The 26,954-nt window shown below is 37.2% G+C and overlaps 2 protein-coding genes across 2 annotated transcripts; both read right to left on the reverse strand.

The window, feature by feature from the left end:
• Nucleotides 1-2,461: 2,461 nt before the first annotated feature.
• On the reverse strand, nt 2,462-2,857 carry LOC113291033 (NAC domain-containing protein 83-like). Its single transcript, XM_026540613.1, has one exon. The coding sequence runs from the start codon at nt 2,855-2,857 to the stop codon at nt 2,462-2,464; it is 396 nt and encodes a 131-aa protein (XP_026396398.1).
• A 12,636-nt stretch (nt 2,858-15,493) lies between these two features.
• On the reverse strand, nt 15,494-16,438 carry LOC113285846 (40S ribosomal protein S27-2-like). Its single transcript, XM_026534588.1, has 4 exons — nt 16,299-16,438; nt 16,102-16,203; nt 15,962-15,990; nt 15,494-15,861 (listed from the first exon to the last, which is right to left on the reverse strand). Exons 1-4 carry the CDS (start codon nt 16,299-16,301, stop codon nt 15,735-15,737), a joined length of 261 nt encoding a protein of 86 aa, XP_026390373.1. The 5' UTR covers nt 16,302-16,438; the 3' UTR covers nt 15,494-15,734.
• Between the last annotated feature and the right edge of the window lie 10,516 nt (nt 16,439-26,954).

Raw genomic sequence — 26,954 nt, forward strand, 5'->3', positions numbered from 1 at the left:
ATCTTTTGATTCTTTGCTCTCTGATATGTTACTGTAGTCTACTCCCTCTAATAATACACCTTTAATCTCTAGAATTTACAAGAAGGATGTCTTATGTGCTTCTCAAACTGTGCTACAATACCTATGCAACAAATCCGAGAGAATACTAATTATGATGGTCTGACACTCTTGACTCGTGTTTACTCTGGGTGTTTGATTCGAATCACTGGCAAATCTTTTGTTTTGACGGGTGCTTGTTCTTATACCTTTACCATGGAACTTGAGTTAGCAGAGAAAGGGCCTAAATTGCAGTACCTGTTCTGAATTCATTTGACCAGTTAGAGTAGTTAGTAAGTTCGCGAATGATTCGCGAATCATTCGCGAATTTTTCCGTATCACGAATTTTACCGTTTTATTCGCGTACGTTTGCAACTCCGAACCCAAGTCGCGTATTATGTGGTATTCCCGGATTATTCGCGAATCGTTCACGAATTTTACGTATCCCGAATGATACGTCCGCTTAATTCGCCATAAATTCTTTAGCTTTTACTTTTCAAAGACTCCACTTTTTGGGCTTTACTGCCTCCCGAACATACACGACCGAATATTAGACGTGTTGTAATTTTTATGAAACAAAAACGACTGAAGAGATTTGAAGGTGAAGGTGAGAGAGATCTGAAACTCACTAACCAAGCATCTAAACCACTATACGACGTCCTTTTGGATAACTAATGTTGTATATATTATTAATATCATCATATTGAGTTTATTTTTTCCTTAAATAACTCACATATATGCATAAAAATTGGTCTATGACCTTATAAATACAAATTATTTGTTATATATAGATACCGAATTTTCAGAGCCGAACTCACATTTATAAATCGAATTATACACGTACGTATGCCGTTCCGAATTAATGACGAATCACGTCCCGTTGACCGAATTTTGGACCGAATCTGGATTTTACAAAACCGTATAATACTCGTACGTTTGCCGTTCCGTACGTTTGCCGAATCCCGAATTGCTAACTAGGGGACTCAGACGACAGAAGTAATTAATTTCTTTGCTTGTACATTTGGTTAAGCTGTGCATGCTTTACAAATGCGCAAAATCAATACTTAATCTAGCTAAAGAGGACAGCTAGGAGCCTAGGAGGATAATTTTGAAGTCGTAGAAGAATGAATAGACAAAATTTTGGGGAGCAACCACATTCATTGCAAGAAAGCCAAGACTACATAATACATATTGTTTCTGTTGATGAAAACTTAAGAACTTGATCCCCGGTAGTAGAGAGATAGGCGTTTACAGCAGCAGCAGAACCACCACCAAAACTAAGGAGATTCTTAAGAAATGTCTAGGTCCATCGCAGAATCAGTTTCTACAGCGAAAATAGCATCAGCATCAAAAGATCATGCGGATCGAGATCCACAGCGGCATTGGTCTGAGACTACTAGGGCAGAAATAAATCGTCTCTTCTATGTCATGCCACAGAATCCCCACTACAATCCATTTTTGAAGTACAAACAGGGCGCTCGTGATGGCATTAACATGGGTCTCGACTTAAGTTTTTATTCTCTTGCTAGAAAGATAATTATTGGTGCCAATGATGTGAAAGAACATCCTTTTCGACTTCGCGTTCTTTCAAAAGATTACAAATCAGAACTTTCTGAATTCGAAAGTTTTGGCTTCAATGTTTCAAAGTTAAGGGAGATAGTAGATGCAAAGGAAATTACGGCCACACAATATGAAACGCAATGGGAAGATATTAGAGCTTTGGATGCCAAAGTCAAGGAGGAAAAAGCGTTCGAGTCTCGTGGCTTGGAAAGGGAGAAAGAAATTGAAAGTTTGAAGAATGAAATCACGAGTATAAAATCACAAATCGAGATCAAAAAGCTAAGCTCAAGGAGGATTCAAACAAGATAAAGGACCAACGTACATCAGTGGCTAAGGCAGCATGGAATTGATTGATGTCCTTGTTTCTTAATGTTCTTCTTTTTTTGCTGTTCTTTTTGCTGTTCTGTTTTTGGTGTTGCTGCTTTAGAAACTGGACCTCTCTTTCGTTGTTGTTTTGTTAGTCTTATCAGAAGAAAAAAAAGACCTCCATCTTTGTGAGTTGCCAAGTTGGAATTACCGCCAAAAAAATATCATATTTAGATTTGTGGAAACGAGTAGATCCTAATTTTGTACCCACTCACTCTTATAGGCCAAACTAACAGTGCTGGCAAAATGACCATGGCGTGCCACTTTTGTAAAAATTTATCAAGAATAGAATCAACATCCAGAGTTCATGGCTCATGGGACAGAAATGATTAATGTTCAGGATTCTTAACTCTCTTAAATACATCGTCTAGCTAACCCATAAACCATTACATATTGTTTTTTTTTTTTTAGGCGATTACATATTGTTTTGCCCCCAGTTCCCCCAGACATTTTGCAAGTCGCGTACTAAACTTTTAAGTCAAGCCAATTTAGTATATCCTCAGCTAAGCCGATTCATAGTATATACACATTGACATAATACCAAATCATACGGCATCATGCCGCTGCATCCGGCTTCTTCTTGTTGTTCATCAGATATTTCAAATTCTTTCATAAGCCAAATTGTTTTTCCATCCTTACTTTTCTTCTGACCGGTGAAGAAAACAAGGTTACTCTTATGACCGATTACCCTACCATCCACTCCCTTGACAGGTTTCTTTGATATCGACTTACTCCAGAGCCCAGAGCCATCTTTTACAACCCGGTTAGCTCTATCCCCATGTCCAAATTTCTTCTCTCTTAGAGAAAAGAAATATGAATCATTGTTTCTTTCTGAAAATTCATACATATATAACAGATGTCCTGGATGACAGTCATAGATATTGGCATCAGGCATAAACTTAACATGAAATCCTAATGGATTTTCAATCTTTTTCTTCAAGTATAGTGACACCAAGTCTTCATCTGAAGGTTTAAACAGGAAACCCGGAGGAACATTATCTGGACGCCAAATCACGATCGTTCTTGCGTGATGTAGGGGTTAAATATCGGATTCATAAGTATCATGCGAAGAGATACTATTATAAGAGGGCGAACGTACTCGCACATAATATATCCCGGATGACGGAATCAATGACGTCATGAAGTCACGAATAAGGTGTGAAGGTTGTACGTAGTTAAGGAGTTCGTGCGAGAAGATCCAATATAAACGTGTGAAGACATCGCACGTCAGATCCGAAAATAGGGGCTTTATTAGCTGTCCTCCACTATGTAAAACTCCTATATATATAAGACCAACTACCACTTTGTTGAGGGAGAGAGCTTTTTGAGAGTAGAGATAGAAATTTAGGAGAGAGTTTGTTTGCTCCCCAAATTAGGGGTTTTACTTTACTTCTTTGTATTGATTTCCAAACTTAATAAAATCCTTCTAAGTGTTGTTCATGATGATTTCCTAGTTTGTTATATAGATTATCTAAAGGGTGTAGTAGTGGGATATCCCGCTACTACATTTTGGCGCTAGAATACAGCTCGGGATTGGGATTATACCTGTTTGTGAAAGTTTAAAGTTGATTTTTTTTGAAAAAATTCTTATAGTCCTTGTTTTTTTGAAAGAGTTCGATTATTTTCTCGGAATTTTGACGTTTGGATTCACTCATTTAAAACGCAGTTTTCATTTAGGAAAGAAGTTTTGGATTTGCATAAGCTTGGAGTTTGTTATTTTAGGAACACAAAATGGCGAGACGAACATCTGCAGTAGAAAATGCAACACCGATTAGGAGGAGTAGAAGAATTGCAGGTGGTAGAAGAATTGCAGAGACATCAAGAATGGGAGAGAGGAACAACAGACCTCAACCGATCAGATCTCAGATCCAACAGGAACCAAGGGAGAACGACTAAAGAAATCTTGATGAAATAAGTGTTCACACTACGGATACAGATACCGCAGAAGAAAATGAAGAGGGAACACAGGAGGAAGGAGTAGTAGGAGAAAATGAAGACAACATGACCATTAGAGAACTAAGGCATCGATTGGCAGATGAAAGAAGAAGAGAAGAGGAACTACGTGCGAACTTGACGCGAAAAAATGATGAGCTAAGAGTGGAAAATCAGCTATTACAAGAGCAAAGGTCACAATCACGATCCAGAAAAACACGTGTGAGCTCAAGATCGAGAACAAGCAGGAGTACCACTAGGAGAAGTAGATCTGAGCACGGAGATAATACACAGGGACAATTTATGGATAATAGTTTGGATGGCACTTTTCAGGTGAACGAAAACTCGCAGGATGAACGTGGACGCAATCGCATAGAAGATCGGTATGTCCAAGTAGGTGAGGATGAACCCAGGCGAATACATCGTAGAGAAGGTAGATTGGAGTGAAATGGATAATATAACTGCATGCATGACGAAGAACAACGAGAGAACGACGCAGAACAGGCAAGGATGATACTTCATGAAAGAGAAATGTTGAGGCAACAAAATGAGAGGGAAGAGCTGCACAGGAGCACGCGAGAAATGAAAGGGAGAGGCAAAGAGAAAGAAGAGACGATGAATAGCGGAAAGAACTAGAAGAAGCCATACGACAAAGCAGGCACGAAAACAGATTGAGGCAAGCCCGGTTGAAAATACCTAGGCAACAACAAGAAGAAGACATATTCCCAAACGTCGAAATTTTAAGATAAATAGTAGAGCTAAGAGAATTAGTAACAAAAGGGAAAGATGGAGGAAGGAGGCAGATATAAGAAGCAATAGAAGAAGAAGCAAGTACGCCCTTCGCGCGACGAATACAATCAGTGATAATACCAAGAAAGTGCGTGCTACCCACGTTTCCTAGAATCTTTGATAGATCTACATGTTCAATCCAACATATTAAGACATACATCTTAGATTTGTTATAATATGAGGATAATGACGCGATCCTATGCAAGTACTTTCCAGCGAGCCTTGCAGGAGAAGCCTTGAAGTGGTTCGATGGATTTCCAGTAGGTTCAATAAAGTCATTCGAGCATTTGCAGAGTTTGTTCTTGGGACAACACATCAGCAGAAGTATGCTAAATCCAGGAATTGAAAAAACATTCATCCTACGAAGGTGAACGAACGAAAGCCTGCGAGATATCACCAATAGATGGAGGACAATGAGCAGCGAAATGGCAGGGAGAGAGGATGAAAGAAATATCATCTTAGTATTCATAAATGCATTGTTTCCAACTGACTTGTTGTTCACACAACTGTTCAGAATGAAAGACAGAATAACAATGCCGGTGCTGCGCGAATACGAGGAAGAGTATATTGCTCTTGAAGAAAGGCAAAGAGATATGGAGTCCTACCCAGTTGCGATCGCGAGCGAAAGAATAGGAAATTCAAGTTTGTTACCAAGGATGACGAACGTTGTTGCGAGCACTTCGCAGGGAAGCAAAGAGAAGTTAATCGTAGAAAACCAACAAAAGCAGGTAGCCATGAGTAGCAGAGACCAAGAAATGTATGAGCAAGAATACAGAGAGAGGCAATATAATAATCATGGAGGAAACAACAAAGTCGCAAGATACGACAATCATGGAGACGGATATGGAGGAAATATGAGGTATTACAATCAAGGCACGAACTACAGAGCCCATGAGGAGGTCAGGATGCCACATCTTAACACAACAGTGGAAAAAGTCTGGGAAGCTGTTATATTAGTGGAGGAGATAACACCACCACCTAATCTAGGGAAAGAACCACCATCTGGAAGAAGAAGTAAAGAATTCTGCGCTTATCATCGTTTCCATGGCCATACAACGAATAAATGCAAGAACATACAACGAAACATATTAAGAATGATCGGGCAAGGAAAGCTTAACCACTTCCTAGCTACACCACTACCTCCTCCACCACCACCGCAACCAACAACAGGTGGACAGACGTCAGGAGCGGACAAAGAAAAAAATACCTTTATGATAGAAGTGGGAGTGAATGCCAAGAATCTACCCTGTAACTCAATAATACGCTCGTTCAAAAGTATAGAAGACTTCCACGACAATATGCTAAGTCGTGTGTTTTCGAGGGATGCCGAAGGGAAGGAAATAATGAACCTAGCAAAGATACCAAAACACAAAGAATGGCAGAAGCAACCAATCACATTTATCGCAGAAGAAGTATCTGGGGGAGGAGAACTCCATGAGAGTCCCTGGTGGTTAAGTTATAGATAACACCGAAAGAAAAGTCGGACAAGGAAGAAGGTGAAGAGGATCTCACATGGGCGATAAATAGAATACTAATTGATTCTGGGAGCTCGGTGGATATTTTGTTTTATCATACATATAAGACAATGGGAGGAAAAGACGAAGATCTGATTCCTTCAACTTATAAAATATACGGCTTCAATGGATCAGCCAACAAGCCAAAGGGAAAGATTACCATGTGAATCCCTCTTAAGAAAATCTCTACAGAAATAACCTTTTGTGTCGTGGACGTCGAATATCCATACGATGCATTAATTGTAAGACCGTGGTTGTATAGCATTCTGGGTGTGGCTTCCACATATCATCAGTGTATCAAATTTCCGTTACCACAAGGTGTTGGAATCATCAGAGGAGATATTAATGAAGCGAAAACCTGCAAAGAAATTGATGTTGAGAAAAATGAAGTGCGTGCGAATAAGAGAAGAAATTGGAAGCGTGACGTATAAGAAAGTAACCGGTGCGAAAGATTGATGGTGAATTTCATAGAAAAGGAAGGAGAAGTTGACGACTATCATGAAGGTGGGGAATCATCAAAGAAAGAAGATGATGGGATCGAAAAAGAGAACAATGAAGGAACTAGTGCAAGACAAATTCGGATGAGGACGGTCAAGATAGAAAAAAGGCATGAATACGCGAAGAAATCTGAAAGGGCAGAGTTCCAACCTGGAGAGTTAGTCATGAGCGAAGTACCACCATATCGCAAGCAAGAGAATAATAAGAAAGGAAAAGTAACATGGACTGGACCTTATGTGGTGAAGAAATATGTTGGTAATGGGATGTACAAGTTAATGGAAAGAGATGGAAGAAATATGGAGAAAATGGAGAATATGCTTTATAACAAGAAACATCTTAAGCAGTTTTACAGCTAGGACGCGCGACAAAATCAATTCAAAAGTACTACCTATATGCGAAGTGGGTGAAGAAGTGAAAGGGGAAGTAGTTAATAGATTATTATAAAGTATTAGTAAAGGTATTCCTTGAGTCGACGGCACTTGGTGTCATGAGCTATGAGTTTCGCTTCCAACCTCAATCTCAGCAGAAGACTTCGCCTGTAAGCTTTCAAAATCTCTCTGATACTTCTGCTCCTTTTAAAGAAAATCCTTCTCAGCAGCTGCGAAGAGATAAGAACAAGGGTCAAAATCGCACGCACATAACTCAAGAGATAAAGCAAGGGAAAAATTATTAACAAAGACAATGAGAAACCTTTTTTTCGGAAATGATGGTTCTAACCAGGGATGCATGGTCATATTCTAAACTAACATTTGTAGTCAACCCCAGCCTAGCATTATCAAGGACTCTAGCATCTCATTCAAACTCAGCATCATTCCCTATCAGAAGACGAGAACGAAGTCTATTTTCACGAGCGAGAAGAGCATCCCTCTCACTTATGGCACAATCCCTTTCTATCTGAATCTTGAGCTGAACCTCATAAAATTGCTTCAAAGCCTTCGCACCATTAGAGCTTACCTGATCTTTCTCAGCTATAAGAATATTCTTTTTGGCTTCTAAAATTCTAATTCTCTCTTTATCCTCACGGGCGTGACGTTGAAAGGTCTTATTAGAAATTAATAATGGTCTATGATCACAAATAAGGGCTTCGTATTTTAGCCTCAATTCCTTCCAGCTAAGGTTCTCTAGACCACGCATGGGAAAATTGTCCACCGAAGCGTTAAGAAGCTCTAAGAGGGCATCATTATCATCACGAAGTCTAGCCGCCTCTTCGGTTAAGTTATAAAGCTCTGCAGGTTTAAGTAATAGAAAAAATATAAAGACATTACAGAAATTCACAAGGTATGAGGGAGCGAAAAGAAACACACCTACTAACTGATTCTTCCTCTGACGAAGAGTATTTTCCTCATATGTCTTACTCAAAAGTTCCCCTTTAAGCTTCGCACACTCAACCTCCAAGGAGTGATTCTTCCTGTGAGAGTCAGATGCAACCGCATTAGAAGCTCGCGCCACCTGTAAGGATCAGAAGACAAAGGAATTCAAAATAATTAAAATACAAAAAAGAAGCATTAGCTTAAACTCATCCCGGTCTACAGGAGAAGGAGAAGACATACCATGGAAGCCATAGCAAATAAGAACTTTGGAGATATGGCTGAGGCAGATCCTCGTAGAGATTCATGACTCAAAGTGGGAGGATCGCATATGGAAGAAATCATTTGGAAGGTGCGAACTAAGTTATCATCACCAACAGTTGCGGAGGAATCTTTGAAGATGAGAGATAATTGGGTCATGGGGGAAGCTGAAGAAGATTCACCAGGGAACGGTAGCTCATTTCCCTGAGAGCGAGAAACTAAAGGGCTAGGAGACGACGTAGTAGAGGTAATCTTTCTCTTATTCTTGGGATTATCTTTCTTGTTTGCATTCTTCGAAGAAGATTTGGAAGCAACGACTTTTCCCTTAGTCTTCGCGCGAGTAGCAGTCTCCTCCTCGCCCTCAGAAGAGCTTTCATCATCAGTGCCACCAATATCTAGCCCCTCCACCTTCGCACACAGATAAAGATAAGAAATAAAGGCAACAATATTGTTAAAGTAAAATTAAAAAGTATTTCTTACTTCATCAGTGATCGAACGTAGAGCTTCCAGTGTGTTTCGTTTCTTATGAGCATTATAGTCCTTCTCCAGCTTGGCAATCTGGAGATGAAGAAACTAGTGAAACAGAGAAAAAGAAAAGTAAAATAAAGAAAGATTGACAAATGGGCGAAGGTTAGAAAGACGTACCACTTTCTCCTTTTCAATCCAACTAAACTCCCAAGGAGAGTAGAGCGACGGGAAGGGTATTTATTGACCTATTGTCACCATAATCGATGATATATGGACCCTCAAGAATAACAAGATAAACATCACAGCGATTGTCACTGGAATTCCGTGCAGTGCGATTAGTCGTATCGTTAAAATCAACGTCTCACATAATCCTTTGATTCTTTGCGAGGCCATCCTTCCTCGACAAAAGAACAGCCCAGCGAGATGACTCAGACTTCATAATCACCGCTTCGTAGTTAGCAAAGAAGCTCTCAACAGTATAATCAAAATGAATAATTTCTAAGACAGCATACGCCACATTCCTATATTCTCTAGGATAAAGGGATCCTAATCCAGCCGCACGACGAGCGAACTCCACCATAATCTTTATAGCGTCCCCGCTCAACTGAAAAATCGCACGTTTAAATTTATCATGCGATAGGGTTTTATAAAACAAAGGAATTCGCGGATCCAAGATAGGAAGACCAACAAGTAGCTGCCCTACAGAGATAATGAATTTTTGATCAATCTTTAACCATTTAGGGTTAAGCGTCAAAGTAGGCCCTGATGAAAAAGGAGCGGATAATGTAAAATCTTTATCCCTAAATTCGACCTGTAACCTATCAAACTGTTTTACCATTCTCCAACCTGGCTTGTGCCCCATTGTTGATCTTCTAGTAAAGGCAGTTGCACGCTTTCTTTGTTTGAGTTTTATTTGCCTCGAGGAGTATTTGGACCATCTAATATCTAAAATTAGCTTTGCCTTGGGAAATAAAGGATTTCTTGTTTAGGAAATTAGGATTTTAACTTTCAATCTTTTGAGCCACATAGTAGCTTCGTAGACTACAATTTGTTTTCAGGTGGGTTGGAAGCCATGTGGAGAACATGAGAATGCCCCCGTAGTTATGTGAAAGTACATATTTGTGTAGTACATTCATTAACCAAGAAGTAAATTTATGAGCGATTTCCCCCTCCTTCCTCAATGTTGCAGCAAACACTTGTTCATCCGGTATATATTCATCATGTTGCGTGTTTTCTCCATTTAATCTCCATGCATTTTATTTATAACGAGTGTTACAAAGTTCCTGTCCATGCTCCCTTTAAGTTTGGAGAATTGAGTGTTTGGCTGGACTTTTTGCAGAACCATTGAAACTGAGCCAAGGTAACTAAATATGTACAACCGAATCTCAAATTTAACATGATCCAGAACCCATGTACTTTTTTTTTTCCTGCGGACGGACAAACGCTAATGCACAAATACTATCTGCCACATGGGAAATCCAGATAGGCAATCCAAAGCCGTCTTACAAAGGCTGAATAACTTATAACCAACCGACAGCACAATGAATTTTTAAGTTTGGTAGAATCTTACGTAGAGGATCGTCACACTCTAAAACTACCTAACCTTTTGGGTAGTGATATTAAACAAGTGTAAAACTAATTGAAAACTGAATAATTAGATTAGTGACTCCTTTATGTTAAGATTAACATAATTAATTGGAAATTAGTGCTCCATAAATCATACTCCATTACATACCCCCATCATCATACAACTAGCAATTTTATATACGGAAGGCCTTCTTATTTCCACCCAAATGGTTACATTTCTAGTTGATAGGCTCATTGTGTACTCAGAATTTGCACTAGTTCGAATGCAGTCCACCAAGAATTTATTTTTGCACGAGTTTATTTTTGGGTGGAAATATCAGGTTCGTACACTATATAAGCAGTTGATTAGCAAGGTAATAGCTTCTCCTTTGAGTGCTTCGTTCAGCACTTCATCATCAGTTTGGTTTGTGCTCACTTTATAATGTCTGTCACGACTCATGATCATTCCTATTATTAAGGTTTGATCCTCTTCCCTTGATTGGCCGCAACCGTACAAGGTTTTACGCTCGAACCGCTGACTGCAAATGTTGCGAAGAAGCTACTGATCAAATTCAGCTGTGGGAAGAAATCTCTAATACAGTTATTAGGCTTCATGAGTAAGAAGCTTGTCTTCATATATATGTAAACTTTATATCTTGCAAGTTTATGTAAATGACTGATCAATGATTGTTTTTCAGTTATGTTTTCTTTTGTAATTGTGAAATGGAAATATGGAATTATAATGAAGTTTTTGTTTGTATACTAGTTGAAAATTGAATCATTGTTAGCCGAAAAACTAAGCCGGCGACGGGGAAGAGACACTCAAAAGTTGTTCCTTTTGTCAAATTGGCCTTTGGAGACACAGACGAACCACTTTATTTTAAAATTGTATAGTAGTATCATATTTTTCGATTTGTTTTAGGTGCAAAATGGTAATGATTTGGGATAACTTAAAGTGTAACGAGGTTAGGTCCAGGAAAAGGACATGGGGGTCACTCGAAAGCTCTTTCTTAATAAACTCTTAAAAATGATTGCATTCCCACAGTGAGAACGGGCATCTGATCTTCCCCCACTCTACCTGGAAATGAGATACACGTTCGGGTTGATTAAAATTCGTTTGGGTCAACCTTTTGCATCCTGCAATATGAAAAATGAAGCCATATGGAATGAGCCGAAGAAATGAAGTGTTGATTAAAAAAAGGTGGTTGTATAATGGGCTTTTGCATCACGCACTATAATGGGCTTGAAGCCCAACCTAAACAAAAGAGAAAGAAAAAGGGGATCACAAAAGAAAAAGATTACATGACCCTTGCGTACTCACAAAAGAACATCCTTCTCCGAATCCTCCTCTGCAACAGAGCTTGGAGTGAACACCTGGAACTCCTCCGATTCATGCAATAAACAGACATCTTGCCATCAGCAACATTTAATGGACATATTCACTGTATATATCATCTTTACCTCAAAAACAAAAAGTCTCCAAAGAATTGCCAACAAAATATGTCTCAGTTTTGAATTCAACACAATTTTACAAGAAGCACTACCCGTTTTACTTGAAGGGGGTTGGAATTTCATTGCTTTCCGGTGAGATTCTTCTGAACCGAATTGAATGCTGATTTTTATGCTTCATGAGTGGGATAGCAACCAGTCGGTATTAGTATTGAGGATGAAAAAAAAAAAAACTCGACTGACTAAAGATAATGCATAACAGCTTATGAAGCTCTACTCTAGGGTTTAGAAACCTTAAAAACACAAACAGATTTTTCTTGACACACAATTCTCGGTCCTTCCATATATATATATAACAGCTTTAGCTCGCAAGACCGATGTTTTCGTAACACGGCAACTTACCTATTTGATTAGCCTAGCGCCGAAACGGTAGGAACTCAAACATTATCGCCTGGTTTTCGTGGAGTTGTAGAAGTCTGCAATGGCAAGGGATCATTCCAAGGCCGTGGCACCTGAGAGGGATGACACCTCATTTAAGTTTGTAAGCGACACGTATACAAAAATATTGCCATGCGTAAAAAGATAATTCATGGCGCTACAGTAAAACATTTAAGATTTTTTTACAGCGTATAAGTCTAGAGACAGCCAGGGATTATTCTGTGATAATAGACAGAGAGATAGGGCGGATTCAAGCTGGGATTCACACGAGACGATGGAAGGAAGAGATGTGAATAAAATGGCAACTGGCCAACAAGCTCCAAGGAGGATTCGAGCAAGATACAGAAATTGAAAATTTGAAGAATGAAATTACGAGTATAAGATACAAATCGAGACCATGAAGCAGGGACGGACCTGGGAGGAGTGATTTTCTTTTTCAAGCACGGGCTAATAGCCTTGGCCAAACACAAAAAAACTTTCTTTTTAGGCCTGTGGGCTGGGATGGCTACTGCCATGAAGGTTAAGCTCAAGGAAGATTCGAGCAAAATAAAAAACCAACGTACATCAGTGGCTAAGGAAGCATGGAATTGACTGATACCCTATTTCTTTTCACTCTTTTTGGTTGTTGTTTCTGGAAACTGACCTCTATCTTTGTTGTTGATTTCGTTACTCTTTTCAGAAAAAAAGAGACACAAGAAAGTTTGTGATATTGTTAGTCTTCTATATTATATTTTAAGTTAATTGAGCGGATTATAACATCCCGGGTGTACAAGTGACAAAATTGGTTAAACACTTCGACCATTAACTCGGATTATATCCGGCGTACGCAAGTCTGGGATTGAGGCTTAGCTCTGATATCATGTTAAAGTTAAAGTCTGCGGCTCAAAATCAATTGACAATGATTAGAGCGACCTTCTGTATTATATTTTAAGTTAATTAAACGGATTATAGCGATGTGGAACAATTGTCCTTTCACGGATATGAAATATGAAATGTTTTGAGTAGTTTGTTTTAAGTTTAACGCATGTAGAAGTATTACCGTGTCTCTTTTCGTTAAATGCTGCTTCAATACAGCATTGTGCTCAGCTTGTTAAGGAGCTTCCGTAGAAGGGATTTTCTCCCTCAAAGCACCACCAGTACATGAGTGAAATAACTGCAACTCCGTCTAGTAAGTTGGTAATCTAAAAACGAGAAGATCCTAATTGTGTACCCACTCTTACGGGCCAAACTACCAGTCCTGGAAAATTCGGTATCAAGACCGGGCCATGCTTTTTATTGATGCAATGTGCGAAAAATACCAAATCAATACAGATTTTCGTGAACCGAACAACAAATTAAGGAAGCAAAGAGAACAAATTCATTGAACAGATTCTTTAAAGATTTCGAAAACAAACATTACTAACCCAACAAAAATAAGCTTTCCATTGAAGTCATTCTTCGCTGGGTATCCTTCAATCCTTCTTATTACCACTTGAAGAAGAACTTTGGTTGCGTGGTGAATCCTTCTGGGCCTTGCGTTTCGATAAGCAGTAAAATCTTTGAGATCCATCCCTTTGAATGTTTTGCTTTTTGGGACTAGGTATGCTCTCCCATAATCATCGAACATCAACACCGTGTTTTGGAAATTTTCAACACCACTTTTTTCTCTGGAACACTAAAGAGAAAGAGAGACACTAGAGAGAACGGGAACTCAGAATGAAGAAGGAAAAAAGAGCGGCTGAAATTTGAGTTTTAAACCCTAGAATTTTCCCTGTAAATGCACAAGTAAATGAGGTACTCTATACGTCGTGGATCAAGATATTTTCAGCCCATGGTAACAAAAAAAAAACTACATGGCTGGTGAAAATTAGGCGCCCAAGAATGTTACTATTGCCTTGGCAGCGTTGGGGGTCACACAAGAAATGACGATATTTTCTTCTTTTGTTGAGACCTGAGAGGATATCAAGAATTTTGGAAAAAGAAATCGTGTCAAAAAGATTTGAGAGCTACATGGATTTGTGGAAACGGTAGGCAATTATGTTAATCAAAGAGCTGATGGACGAAAAAGACCAGCCACTCTAAAGCTAGTCGAGAGAACAAGTTTTAGCAAGTCAAGATAATACTAACAGCTGTACAGCTAAATGCAAACCCTGCAGTGTGCCTTTTGGTTGGTCGGACACTCATACTCAACCAAAAGGCACACTGCAGTTACTAATAATAGTACTGGTCAATAAATGCCAAACACAACAATGCCAAGAAATGCAGTTACGGAGAATTTTCTACTGCTTCAGAATATCCTGACAAAAAGATATGAACATTCTAAAGAAAAGTTTTGCCAAGATTCCTGCTAATATAGACCTAATCATAGCATCCTCCAACTGACTGGAGGTCCCAATTCTATATTGGGTTAAATGAACGGTCATGCAATACATTCATGCTTCCACATGAGACCAAGGAAAGAAAGGTTACTGCACTCGCAATTCCCTTGGAAACTGCAATCACTTGTAATGTATCCTCATAAAGACCAGCTCTTGAGTTCACTGTATTGCAGTAAACAAACATGGAGAGTCTTCCTGCATACTAAACATTAGGTACATAATTAACAGGCAAGAAAAGAAAAGGCTCGGGGTAAGCATGCAGAGTACTGGAATAGTTAAAGTTCAACATCACAACTGACAATACGTGTTGCAAAAACTTCCCATGTTCTTCGTGTGGAAACTCATTAGAACTATCAGTCAGGTCATTGTGCCATAAGATACTCTAAGGTGAGACATTGCCTAAAAGACTGCTTATACGGTGTGGCTGTAGTTGCAGTGCATTTCTTGATTACACTAATAAGGAAATGTTACAACTCATAAGCTAAATATATCAGTTTGTTCTCTAACCGGAAAATCCCTATGTTCAGATTTTAGACGCCATTGAATATCAACAGTGTTTTAGATTTCACTGCCATTGAAATCTAAAACAATCCACATCTTTGTTTTAGATTTCAATTCACTAATATACTACACTATCGTTGTGTCACGTAATATGAATGGTGTACTTACACTATCAGCTAACTAGAAACACATTCAAACATGTTACACAGATTCCACTTTCAAGAGTACAAGTGTAATAATTCTAGAATAACATCATGTTTATTCTCTGTGTCTAAATACAGAACATGTGAACAACATATCATATAGACACAGAATTCAACAAGATATACATTCAACCATGTTTGATAAACTATCACATCAACAGCAATGCCCATTCTATTGAAGTTCTTCGTACTTCAAACAAAATGATGCACTACACAATCATTAAAACAAGGCAAAATAGACAGGACAGTGAATAAGATACTAGAGAACCCAGTTTTATATATAAACTACTGCAAAAGATGATTACATGTGCTATCATATATGTCAAAAGACGGATGTTGTTCTGGAAACAACATTTAGTGAAACCCAAATCCCTAAATTCATCTCAAAATCCTCGTCTTCCATTCAACTAAAACTAAACAAAAGTAAAATTCCTTTTAACAAAATTCATTCTACCAACACAGCATTTGGAGCAAATTTCAGCAGCATAATCAATCTCCCTTCTTCCTGAATGAGCATCCCACTGTAAGCCTAGCTTTACCTCCAGTTGGTTGGCACAACACAGTTTGACAATTTCCACATACAACCACTGTTTGTGAGTGACTGAATACAGTAGTTCTGCCATCAAAAAACCAACAAACATACAAAGAATCAGAAATTTATTTTCTAAATCAGCAACAGAAGAAACTGAATATGAAAGTTAAAAGCAGGAACTTACATGTTGAAGCATCCTTGGCACTTAACATCCTGTAAGATCCAAAACAAACACAAACTTGTATAAGATTCAAATACTTGTATGAAAATAGATGATGAAAGTTAGAAACTAATGATGATAATTAGTTAGTAGATAGTAGATACCATGAAGAAGGAGTTTGGGGATTGAACTAAACGTTTGAGCTTGTGCCTCCTCTTCTCCAACTCAGCTGGTGGATTCAGTAGATCGATATCATTTGAAAGAACCTACGAACCAAATCAACCATCAGCATCATCATCGAGAATCAAAATCGAAAGAGATTAACAGACAAAAAAATCAAATGAAACCGTCAGGATCTTACCATGATGAAGAAACCCTAGAAATTCAAGAGGAGAGAGTTTTTTCTTCAGAGCCGCAAATAGAAATGGAGAGAAGAGAAGAGATTTTAGGGTTTTATTTCGGGGAGCTGAGACTTAAAAGGCGGTTGTAATTGCAAGTGGACGGGGCGTAAAATGAAATCTGAAGCCCAATACCGAAGCGAGAAAATGGTGGCATTGTAGTCCAGTCCAGTGTAGTGAGTTGGCCAGTTTCTATATCAGCAAAAATAAAAAATATATTGGTTTTTCTTTTTTTTAAAAAAAAAATTCGAAAGAAAGGGTTAATTCTTTATTGGAAAGTAGAAAAACTAGTGTGTAACTCGTGCTACGGACCGGGGCTTGTGAGAACCGTCGGTTGGTGTGGCGGGACTCAAATGTCTTTGGGACATTTAAATTTTTTCTTGATTAATATATTATTTTTTTATTGATAAAAAAGTTTGATACCCTTGAATATGCAATATATTGCGGAAATATATAATTTATGTAAATAATAACATTATAGTAAAACTAAATATTCTCATCGTAATTACACTTGTATAGTAAGCAATAGTAAATCTTTTTATTTATAGCAAAACCGTAAAAAAACAAAGCAAAACGAAATTGTTAATTTTACCTTAAATCTTCTCATTCATATGCAAAAATATTAACTGTTAACTTACGAAAATCATTGCAAATAATCTATCTTGTTATATAATTGAATATGATTTGTAAAATTACGGTTTTCTACATTCTAGAAAGTTCATTCTGCTTCCTGCTTGCTGAAGACCGTAAGTAACTCAGTGTTATTTCAATAACTTGAAAATTTCTTTGATGCTAATAGTGTGTAAAAACGACTATTTTCATCCTATAAGAATGTTTCAATAATTGAAATAAGAGTTTAGAACACTTAACCATTATATTGGATATGACATGTTGTGTACTCTTGCACATATGTAATCCATGTCCGGGAACCATAGTATGTGTACCCGTACGCGTACCTGTTGGCTTGAGAATCCGTATGCGCACCCGTTCGCGTATCGGCGTAAGGTTCATGTCCGAATATTTCTGCTGGGACTGGAAGTACGTGTACCCGTTTGCGTAAAATCGAAACCCAATCTTGGTCCGGGTATTTCAAGTATGCATACTCGTTTGCATACTTGAAGGTTAAAGTTCTAAAGTCGGTTGTATACATGAACTTAAACATTTATATAATAAGGAATGCAATTTTGCAAACCATGGGTATAATGTTCATGAATTGATTCGAGTGAATCAAACCGATTTTGCTTCAATTGTGTTCTTGTAAATTAAACAACTATTTAACTAGTTTCATTTGAGTCATTTGAACTAGTTATGGTTAAGATGAACAAGGTTGATATGAGAGTAATCATATGGATAACATCGGTTAACTATTATTGAGCCACATGGTGTACACGTTTAGGTACGGTTACAAAACCTAAACGAGGGTACATTTCGTTTGTGTGTAACAAGCTAAGTTCGATCTAAGTTGAAAGATATTAGCTTGGTTGAATCAGGTTTTTCATCTAACGGTGAATATTATAATTCTTTGTTACCAAGGTAACTTAGATTGCAAAACCTGATTTGAAACTATATAAAGGAGAACTCTAGCAACTGGGAAACCTAATCCCCACACTTATGTGTGTTACTAGTTGCATAGTTAGAGTCGATTCTCCTATAACCTTAGGTTTCTCTCGAGACCCCGTAAGTTAACGACTTGAATACTTCATTGGGATTGTGAAGCCAGACCCAACTATTTTCTTTGTAGTTGCGTAATCTGATCTTGTTGTTTCTATCATGACTGAGTGCAATCGTAAGATTGGCTTGATATTTGTATCTCCGATAGGCAAGATAGAAAAGTAATCACAAACACCTTCGTCTCATCGTTTGTGATTCCACAATATCTTGTTTCATTAATCGATTAAGATTATTGTGAGGTGATTGATAATACTAGGTTGTTTTTCGGGAATATAAGACCGGTTTATCAATTGGTTCCTGTTCACCTTGGTTTATCAAAAGACGGAACAAAAACTCTTGGATATTTATGTGGGAGACAGATTTATTCAATCTATAGACTTTTCCATGTGAGACAGATTTGTTTATCAAGTCTTCGACTTTGGGTCGTAGCAACTCTTGGTTGTGGGTGAGATCAACTAAGGGAATCAAGTATGTAGTATCCTGCTGGGATCAAAGACGTAAGGAACGCAACTGTACCTTGAATCAGCGTGAGATTGATTAGGATTCAACTACATTTCAGTCCAAAGTTCATTGGTAGTAGGATAGTGTCTATAGCGGCTTAATACAGTGTGGTGTTCAAAACTGGACTGGGTTCCGAGGGTTTTCTGCATTTGCGGTTTTCCACGCTAACAAAATTCTAGGTGTCTGTGTTATTTCTTGTTCGCATTATATTGTGTTATATAATTCAAATATCACAGATTATGCATTGTATCGATCAATTAGGAAATCCAACCATTGGTTGTTGATTGAAATTGATTGATCCTTGAACGTTGGTCTTTGGTACCGTTCAAGTTACTTCTCTTATATTAAATCGGGCTTGCAAATTTCTATTTGTTGATTGCGTATTGAATTAAGATGTAGAGATATAAGCTCTTGTATATACTTTTCTCTAGATTGAGTCTGACTGTCTATTTGATTCTCTAAAAAGTATATTGGAGTAAGTCCTCTCAGATTGCCAAACGAATTGTTGGGTGTGGTTTTTATACCCACGCATTTTCATCTATTACCACCTCAACATTGGTTTCATCACTCTTCTGAGTCTATTAAGACTTGTCTCGATAGGAAAATATACAAATATGCCTATTTACCTGTCGAGTTTTCCACTTTACCTGCTCCCTAATAGGTCAAAATTGGCAAACTAAGGGGTTTTCCAACTCCAAAGAAATTGTCCTAAGTGATCTTAAAAAATTTACTAGGTTGAACAGTGGATGCGATACAATGGTCTTTATACACAACCATTCTCTCCTAGGTTGATTACAATTAACATCCATATCCAAGTAGCCGTTCAGTAAACTCGGACGTAATGAGGGTGCGGACAGAGGGATTATATGCATAGATCCAATGATCTATTTTTTTTAATATTATTTAAGTTTCACTAAAAAAATTGCAATGAAAAAAACTAAGTGACTATAAAAAAGCATCTGAACAAATCAACTTCCACTGCGGAAGATGTCAGATTGCAATGCATATTTTTGAACTAAAGGCAAGCTTTTTGGCCGAGGTGTAAATGTTTGTTCACAATACAAAAGACCATTTCGAGTCACGTAGATATATAAAATTGACGTGTTTATACACTCGTCAAAGAAATGAGGACCATGAGAAAAACGACAAATCTAATAAAACCTAAAAAAAATATTGATACTTACTACCTGTTTTTAGAATTCAGCTCACGTTTTTGACAAGCGGTTAACGCCTTCAACGAGTTGTTAACACCACAAAAACGTAAAAGTCCTAAAGAAACCTAAAGAAAAACGTGAAAATATCACAAACTACTAAAAGAATATTTAAGAGAAAAAAATCAATTAACGAATGTTCCCCAGCAGCGGTGCCAAAATTTAATGGGCCATCTTATACACAAAAATTTTAAGTCACTTATTTTTATTCAATTAAAAAATAATATTGTAACCCCGATATTAGGCAGTGGTTGTCCGAAGGGAATATAAGTGATGGTTTGTCATTTCCTAACACAGGGGCCTAATGGGTTCACTTTACAGAGATGTGGGGAAAAAAGTTCTCAGTTAAGCGTGCTCGGTCGGGAGTAGTCACTGAAAAAGCGGGGGTCTAACAACCACACCCAATATTTCGTTCGGAAATCTGTATGAACTAACTCCAATATAATTCCAAGAGAATCAACAAGACAGTCAGGCTCAATCAAGGAAAGATATCCAAGAGTTAATATGAGAATAACTTAAACGGTACCAAAGACCAATTTTCAATTTCTCAATTGATCGAATTACGCACAACTTTTGATATTCCAATTATATATCATATAATGCGGAAAAGAAATAACAAAGACATCAGAAATTTTGTTAACACAGAAACTGCAAATGCAGAAAAAACCATGGGACCTAATCCAGATTGAACACCACACTGTACTCAATCAAGTATAGACACTAGCCTACTACAAGTTAACTTCGGACTGGAATGTAGTTAATCCCTAACCAATTCTCACACTGATTAAGGTACAGTCGCGTTCCTTACGCCTCTAGAACCACGCTGGATTATGCGCACTTGATTCCCTTAGATGATCACACCCACAACTAAGAGTTGCTATGACCCAAAGTCGAAGACTTATAAACAAACCTGTCTCATACAGATATGTCTATTCTGATATATAAATCTGTCTCCCACATAAGTACCTATGAAGTTTTGTTTCGTCTTATGATAAACCAAGGTGAATAGGAACCAATTGATAATCCAGTCCAATACTTCTGAAGAGTATCCTAGAAAAATAAATCACCTCACAATATCTTAACAATATGGTGGTAGAATAAGTTAATGTGGAATCAGTTCATGAAATCTAAGTCACGGTTTGCAAATATTGCATTCCTTAATTCATAACTTTTTAGTTCATGAGTATGATAATTATACTTAACCGATTTTAGAACTCAAACCACTGTGTTCGCAAATCAGGTATGCAAACAACAGTTCCAGACTTTGGTCTTGTCCAGCCGTTTGCAAACCAGGTACGCAAACAGCTGTCCCGGACCCAACACAGGTAGAACCGTTCGCATACTGGGTACCCAAGCAAGGTTCCCGGACCTTTACAGGTAAAACCATTTGCATATTGGGTACGCAAACAAACTTCTCGGACATGAATCATAACAAAACAGTTCGCATACTAGGTATGTATACCATGTTGTATCGATACATGGTTAATTATTATTTTAATCACTGAAACATCCTTAGAAGATGACAATAATTGTCTCACACAAACTATTAGCTTCAAATAATTTTCAAGTGATCTAATGATCAATACGAAACTTTCGAAGTCGACATCAAATGATTTTCTCACACAAACAAGTATCTATTGACTTAATATCTAGTTTCCAACAAATAAAATGTTTCCAACTAAACTCGTCAAGAATAATGATGAACATAGTTAAAGCAAAAAGCTTTCAACACATATTTCGAGGAATAGATAAGCGAGATAAACTCATCTCGAAATATCAAGTGTGTTTAAGGTAAAAGTCTATATAGCTATACGAGTTAGTCTCTTTAGAAGATAGAATTGAATAAACTTCTGAGTGATTAAGTTTTAGTCTCCACATATATTTTGTTGATGAAGTTCCTCCAAGATCTCCTTAATAGATCTTCGTCTTCAATCGATGAATGCTAACGTCGTGAAGTATAAAGTTCAACTACACATTCTATCCTAGTCCGAGACATAATTATAAGTAGACTAGAAATCAAGACTATAGTTTTGATCAACTAAACTTGACAAACAAAATTGAGATAGCAACGCTTGCGAGTTCGACCAAATAGTGCTCTAACAGTCACAAGATGGGTGACCTCTCGGGAAGATGCTGCTGGATGTCCGAAGTAAAGCCGTTTAAAAAATCCCACAATGTCGGATAACCGCAGTGGGTAAGTGGGAACAATATCGGTGTTAGTTCGGATACAACTAAGGGTTGTTCGCTTGTGCTCGGGTGAGAGAGTATGTTGGGAAATTATGCCAGATACTCCTTTGGTAGAAGACAAGGAATGTCTGCATTATACCGAGGCCTTTTCAGTACAATTGGCTCCATATTTGGTAGAAAACTCTATAGTTTAGCTTGCTCGGACGAGAGTAATCCAGGGATGAGTGACCTCCCGGGAAGTTGCTACTGGATTACCGCATAGATGCCCATTGAAAACCCCACACTGGCGGATAACTGCAATGGCCAAATGGGGATAATATCGGTGGAGGTTAGGTTTATTCTAAACATGGTAGTCGTAAGGATCGTCTTCACGAGGAGCAGGGAGTTTTCATATGTCAAAAGTCACTGATTAGGGTTTTTTTATATAGGTCACAAAGAAAAATAAATAATAAAGAAAGTAAAAACGTAATCAAGGATGAGAATTATGATTGATGAATCCTTCTTCGTTATTAAATAATCATCGAATTAATATATTTTAAATATTCATCCTTAATCACATATTATCATCAACAATATGGTAACAAGTACGCTTAGCTTCCCTCAAGATTCCTTATTACTGAATAACATGTACACTTAGCTATCATATTTTATCTTTCTGAGCCACCAAGAAATACGCTCTCAAGGTGTAATACATTCGAATGCTATAAGATTTGTGAGTCCAGATTTGATCCTAGCAATTAAACTTAGTACACTGGGTTCACTTGTTAGTATTTATACACGTGATTTCTCCACAGAATTCCTGTGCAAAATCTCACGTTTTCTACTTGTGAAATGAGTTATTCAACGATTACGAATATCCTAACTCTTTACTAGCAATAGATCAATCAAGAAATCAACTTTGTGGGCCACTTAAAATAATTAATCAATCAACCATAAACATTCATCATAGTAAAATCTAACGATAATCATGTGAAAAAATCAAAATAGATTCATATAATGAATCAAATCATATTTGGAACTTAGAATTTATCCTCTATCAAATAGGTATATTTAGTAAAACCCATGATATACATATAACACGAGCAACGGGAAATAGATGCAATGATCTCCAAAACCCTAACTTTTGCTCATTGCCTTTTTTTCTGCTCTTAAAAACCTTGATAAAACGTGTCTTAAGAAGTCTTATATGCTTCCTTTAATATCCCTAATAACAATCCTAGGGTTTAAGGTTACTTCAAGCAAAGTTTTATCACTTATAAATTTATTTTCTTAACTTTTTTTTATCATGGACCGATCCTGGGATGAATGATCTAGTATCAATAAAAACGGTTCCTCCCATAATTTTCTCATACGAACTCGGAATGACCCCATTATTTTTGCGTTGGCTTTGTCTCTTCAATATACAACATAGATAAGAATACTTATAAGTTCGATCGAATTACACTTGGTCTTTGGTTCATCTTGACTTCTATATAATTTTATCATTCTTTTAGCTCTTTTTTGGATGATTCTACGTACCTGGGACAAACAAAGGAAAACAAAAAAAATAATAAAAGGTAATATGCAAGAAATATAGCGAATAGAAGCATGAAATTGGTATCAAACATATATTAAAATTTACATTTATGATTTCTCACATGGTCCCTTGTAGTAAACTCCTGGAAGTCTGCAACTGCGTCAACATAAGATTATATGTGAGATAATCAAATGGTAAAAAAATAAAAATACAATAACTACTATCTTGAATTAGTTGCAGAAGACCCACATCCCCTCCGACTTGGTTCCTCATTTCCCTAGAACTTTTTCTCAACAAGTGTGCAAGGTCTTCACTACCCCAAAATTAATCAAAAAATTTGTTTAGTGGTTCCACTAACTGTATACAGTTGATGAAAATGAGAGTGTACCAAGTACACCACCAACTTCTTCGTTTGATAGGAGTACGAATTTTCCTAGTACTTTTTAATAATTTTGTTAACGAGGAAAACTGCACCTGCAGAAAAACCTCGGGATCTCGTCCAGTTTTAAAAACCACACTGTATTAAACCGCTACAGACACTAGCCTACTATCAGACTTCAGACTGGAATGTAGTTGAGACCGTAAACCTCCAAGAAATTCAGCGTAGTCGTGCTCCTTACGCCTCTTGCACCTCACAAGATTTTGCGTACTTGATTCTCTTAGATGACGTCCTTTACAGCCTAAAATTTGCTTCAATCTCAGTCAAGACTTTTGATCCCTATCTTCCTCTAATAGACAAGCCTATTTGATTTCTCTTTTGATCTAGGTTTAGCAATTTGTTTGTAATAGACAAAGTTCAAAAAACCTTATGAATCTGAAATACTTACATTAGTTAGCTGGGAAGCCTGGATTACTAAGCACAAAGTCTGGGATGAAGAAAATTTTGTGATTTTATCTACCTCGTTCCTTATCTAAGATACAAAAACCTAAAACATCAATAATAACAAGCTAAAATTATCAGGTAAAAGATAATATAATTGGGCTTCACGAATCATTAAGTGAAGTCTTCAAAGTTGTAACCTAATTATGTTTCTCAGAAAAAACATATGTTATAGAGGACGACTCTCGCTTAGCAACTAGGACACAAGAGTGTTTCTCAGAGAAAGCATGTGTCTGAGATTAAAAGATCATGTATCAAGAGTTTCTCGATTTATAAATTTTCAAGGCTTTAGGTATCTTTGAATTCAAGTTAGGGGTGCTTGGAATTCAAGCAAATGTTTTCTTAGTTTAGATGAAATTCTTATTAGGAATTCATGTAGGCATGTGAAAGTACTCCTTGAAATTACACAGAAGGATATGCATTATGGTCCAAGGTTCTGGAACTGTGCACAATGATGGTTCCTATAGGCTGATTAACAATCGATTTACAAGCACATAATGCTGTTTAACAATATTTAAGACTTCATTAACGATCCCCAAACACAAATTTATTTTGTGAATAAAGTTTTTCTTACAAATGTCTATGAAAATCGTAGAAAAGCCAAACATAAACATAGAGAATAGTCCTATGATGGTTCGCAAAATCAAGGCACAGGGGTTTTCAAACCGTGGAAGTTCGCAAAAGTCAGACCACAAGGGTTTGCAAACTTTCGCATTTCGTGAAAATCAGATGGTAAGGGTTTGCAAACATACCTAATTCCCGAACTTAGATGTAAAGGGTTTGCAAACCAGGTTTGCGTAACTTTATAGTTTGCGGAATTCAGACTGACTTATTTAGAACATATAAATACATTTATCTATCGTCAAACAGTTCTTTTACTCATATAATTAATTTGAGACATTCCCAATGCCATAAACAGTATGCACTGCTGCTTGGGAAATTTCCAAATGATCAACTTGAAACAAAAATAGTTCTTGATCAATAAATTGTTTTAAACTAAGATTGTTAAAGATCTAGAACATCCATTGCTTGAATCATATTTCGAAAGTTTAATCAAGACAAGCTTGAATTCTAAATTTATTCTTTGCAATATTAAATCTACTAAAATCATGTGATATAGTCTCATAAGATAGAATGGAAAATTCCGTGAGTAAATAATATATGTTAGTCTTCACATACCTCTTTGATGACGAAGTTCTCCAAATGTCTTTGTTTATTCTCCAGCGTTCAATATTCGAGGGTTATTCAATGATGTCTGATACTCAACTACCATACTCTAATCCTACACTGAGACTTGACTTTAGTAGACTATAATCAAGATATAGTTGTGCACGTCTAACATTGATAACAATCTTGAGATTTCGACCGAGCGATGATCTAACAATTTTCATCCAAACATGAACTGAAAATGTCGGGGAGGATAACAGATCTTAAGATTTAGAGAATATATAAAGTGGTCGTAGGATTGATACGCTCCTGAGTCGACTCACATTTCTTAAAAATGCCATCTGCGTATAAGAATTGTCCCTTCTAGTTGTTGAGACAAAATATACTCTTCTTTTGACCAGCTGCTAGCATCTTCCTTATTAGTGAAATCGTAAATCTTCTCCCAGTTATGCTCATTCATGTAGTTGGTCTCCTCACGTCTTGGCCTATGATGAGACGTGTAATCAACTACAGATCATTTGGAGGTATCATCATTTCCTCGAAACAAGGTGAAAAGTATCTGTCTCCCGTAATATCTCTGGCGGAAGGAATAAACAAGGGGTATGTCACAACGAATCACTGAATTCTATAGCGTAGTCAATAGCCCTGATTCATTAATGAGTTCGACGACTTGGGATGCTTCTTTAGATAACAGTCATAAAATCATCTAACTCACAGACAATCTGTGTTTAAGAAGGTGGACGACATTGGTTTGATCCTAAAATTATATTGGTAGACAATAATCAAAACACTGACACAAAATAGATAATACATGATAGCTTAAATAAAACTTTGATACAGAACATTAGTTTGAGATAATTACTATAGTTGAACAGACACTAGCCCAAGTGTGCTTGTACCCCCATACCAACTCATTTATCATAGGGTAACCCACAAATAGGAAAATCTTCGCCGCGAGGTAACATCACCTTAGACTTTGGCATGCATGCCCCTCTCTTCTTCATTGGTTTCTTTGGATTTTTGGATTTACCTCTGTGTTGTTTTTCGTTGATCCTTGTCTAGTGTCATCACCTTTATTGTCTTTTTTTTTTGTTATCACTTTCTCCACCTCCTTCAGTTTCATCTTTATCAGTTTTTTATTTCGTTATTTTTTTTTGTTATTGTTATATTTGTTCACTATATGGTTCTCACTCTATCCACTCCTCCTCTTATTTTGATTCACTGGTGATGATCGTTTTAGCCCCGAGACGCTACAGTATTTATCAGTCAAAAATTTGAATGTCCTTTCAACAAGGTCCCATACTCGGATGAGAAGCAAGATTATGTTTCTTCTTTGATCTCTCCTAGAAACCTTTTTCTTTCCCTTGTCCTTAGAGCATATACCAATATGCAGTGAACAAATATTAAATTCAAGTAACTTTAAGAATTCTAAGGTTACAATCGGCAGCAGGAATTTTCCACAATAACCGATTCTGATGTATAACAA

The sequence above is a fragment of the Papaver somniferum genome, chromosome 6 (genome assembly GCF_003573695.1).
Source record: "Papaver somniferum cultivar HN1 chromosome 6, ASM357369v1, whole genome shotgun sequence".
NCBI classification, from domain to species: Eukaryota; Viridiplantae; Streptophyta; class Magnoliopsida; order Ranunculales; family Papaveraceae; genus Papaver; species Papaver somniferum.

Excerpts from the sequence above, each read along its gene's own strand:
- LOC113285846 (XM_026534588.1), bottom strand. Across the intron at positions 15,991-16,101 it reads CCCCAAACTCCTTCTTCATG|GATGTTAAGTGCCAAGGATG; the intron begins GTATCTACTATC and ends TGGATCTTACAG. Across the intron at positions 15,862-15,961 it reads TGCCAAGGATGCTTCAACAT|AACTACTGTATTCAGTCACT; the intron begins GTAAGTTCCTGC and ends TTTTGATGGCAG.
- LOC113291033 (XM_026540613.1), bottom strand. The coding sequence starts at position 2,857 with ATGCCTGATGCCAATATCTATGACTGTCATCCAGGACATCTGTTATAT.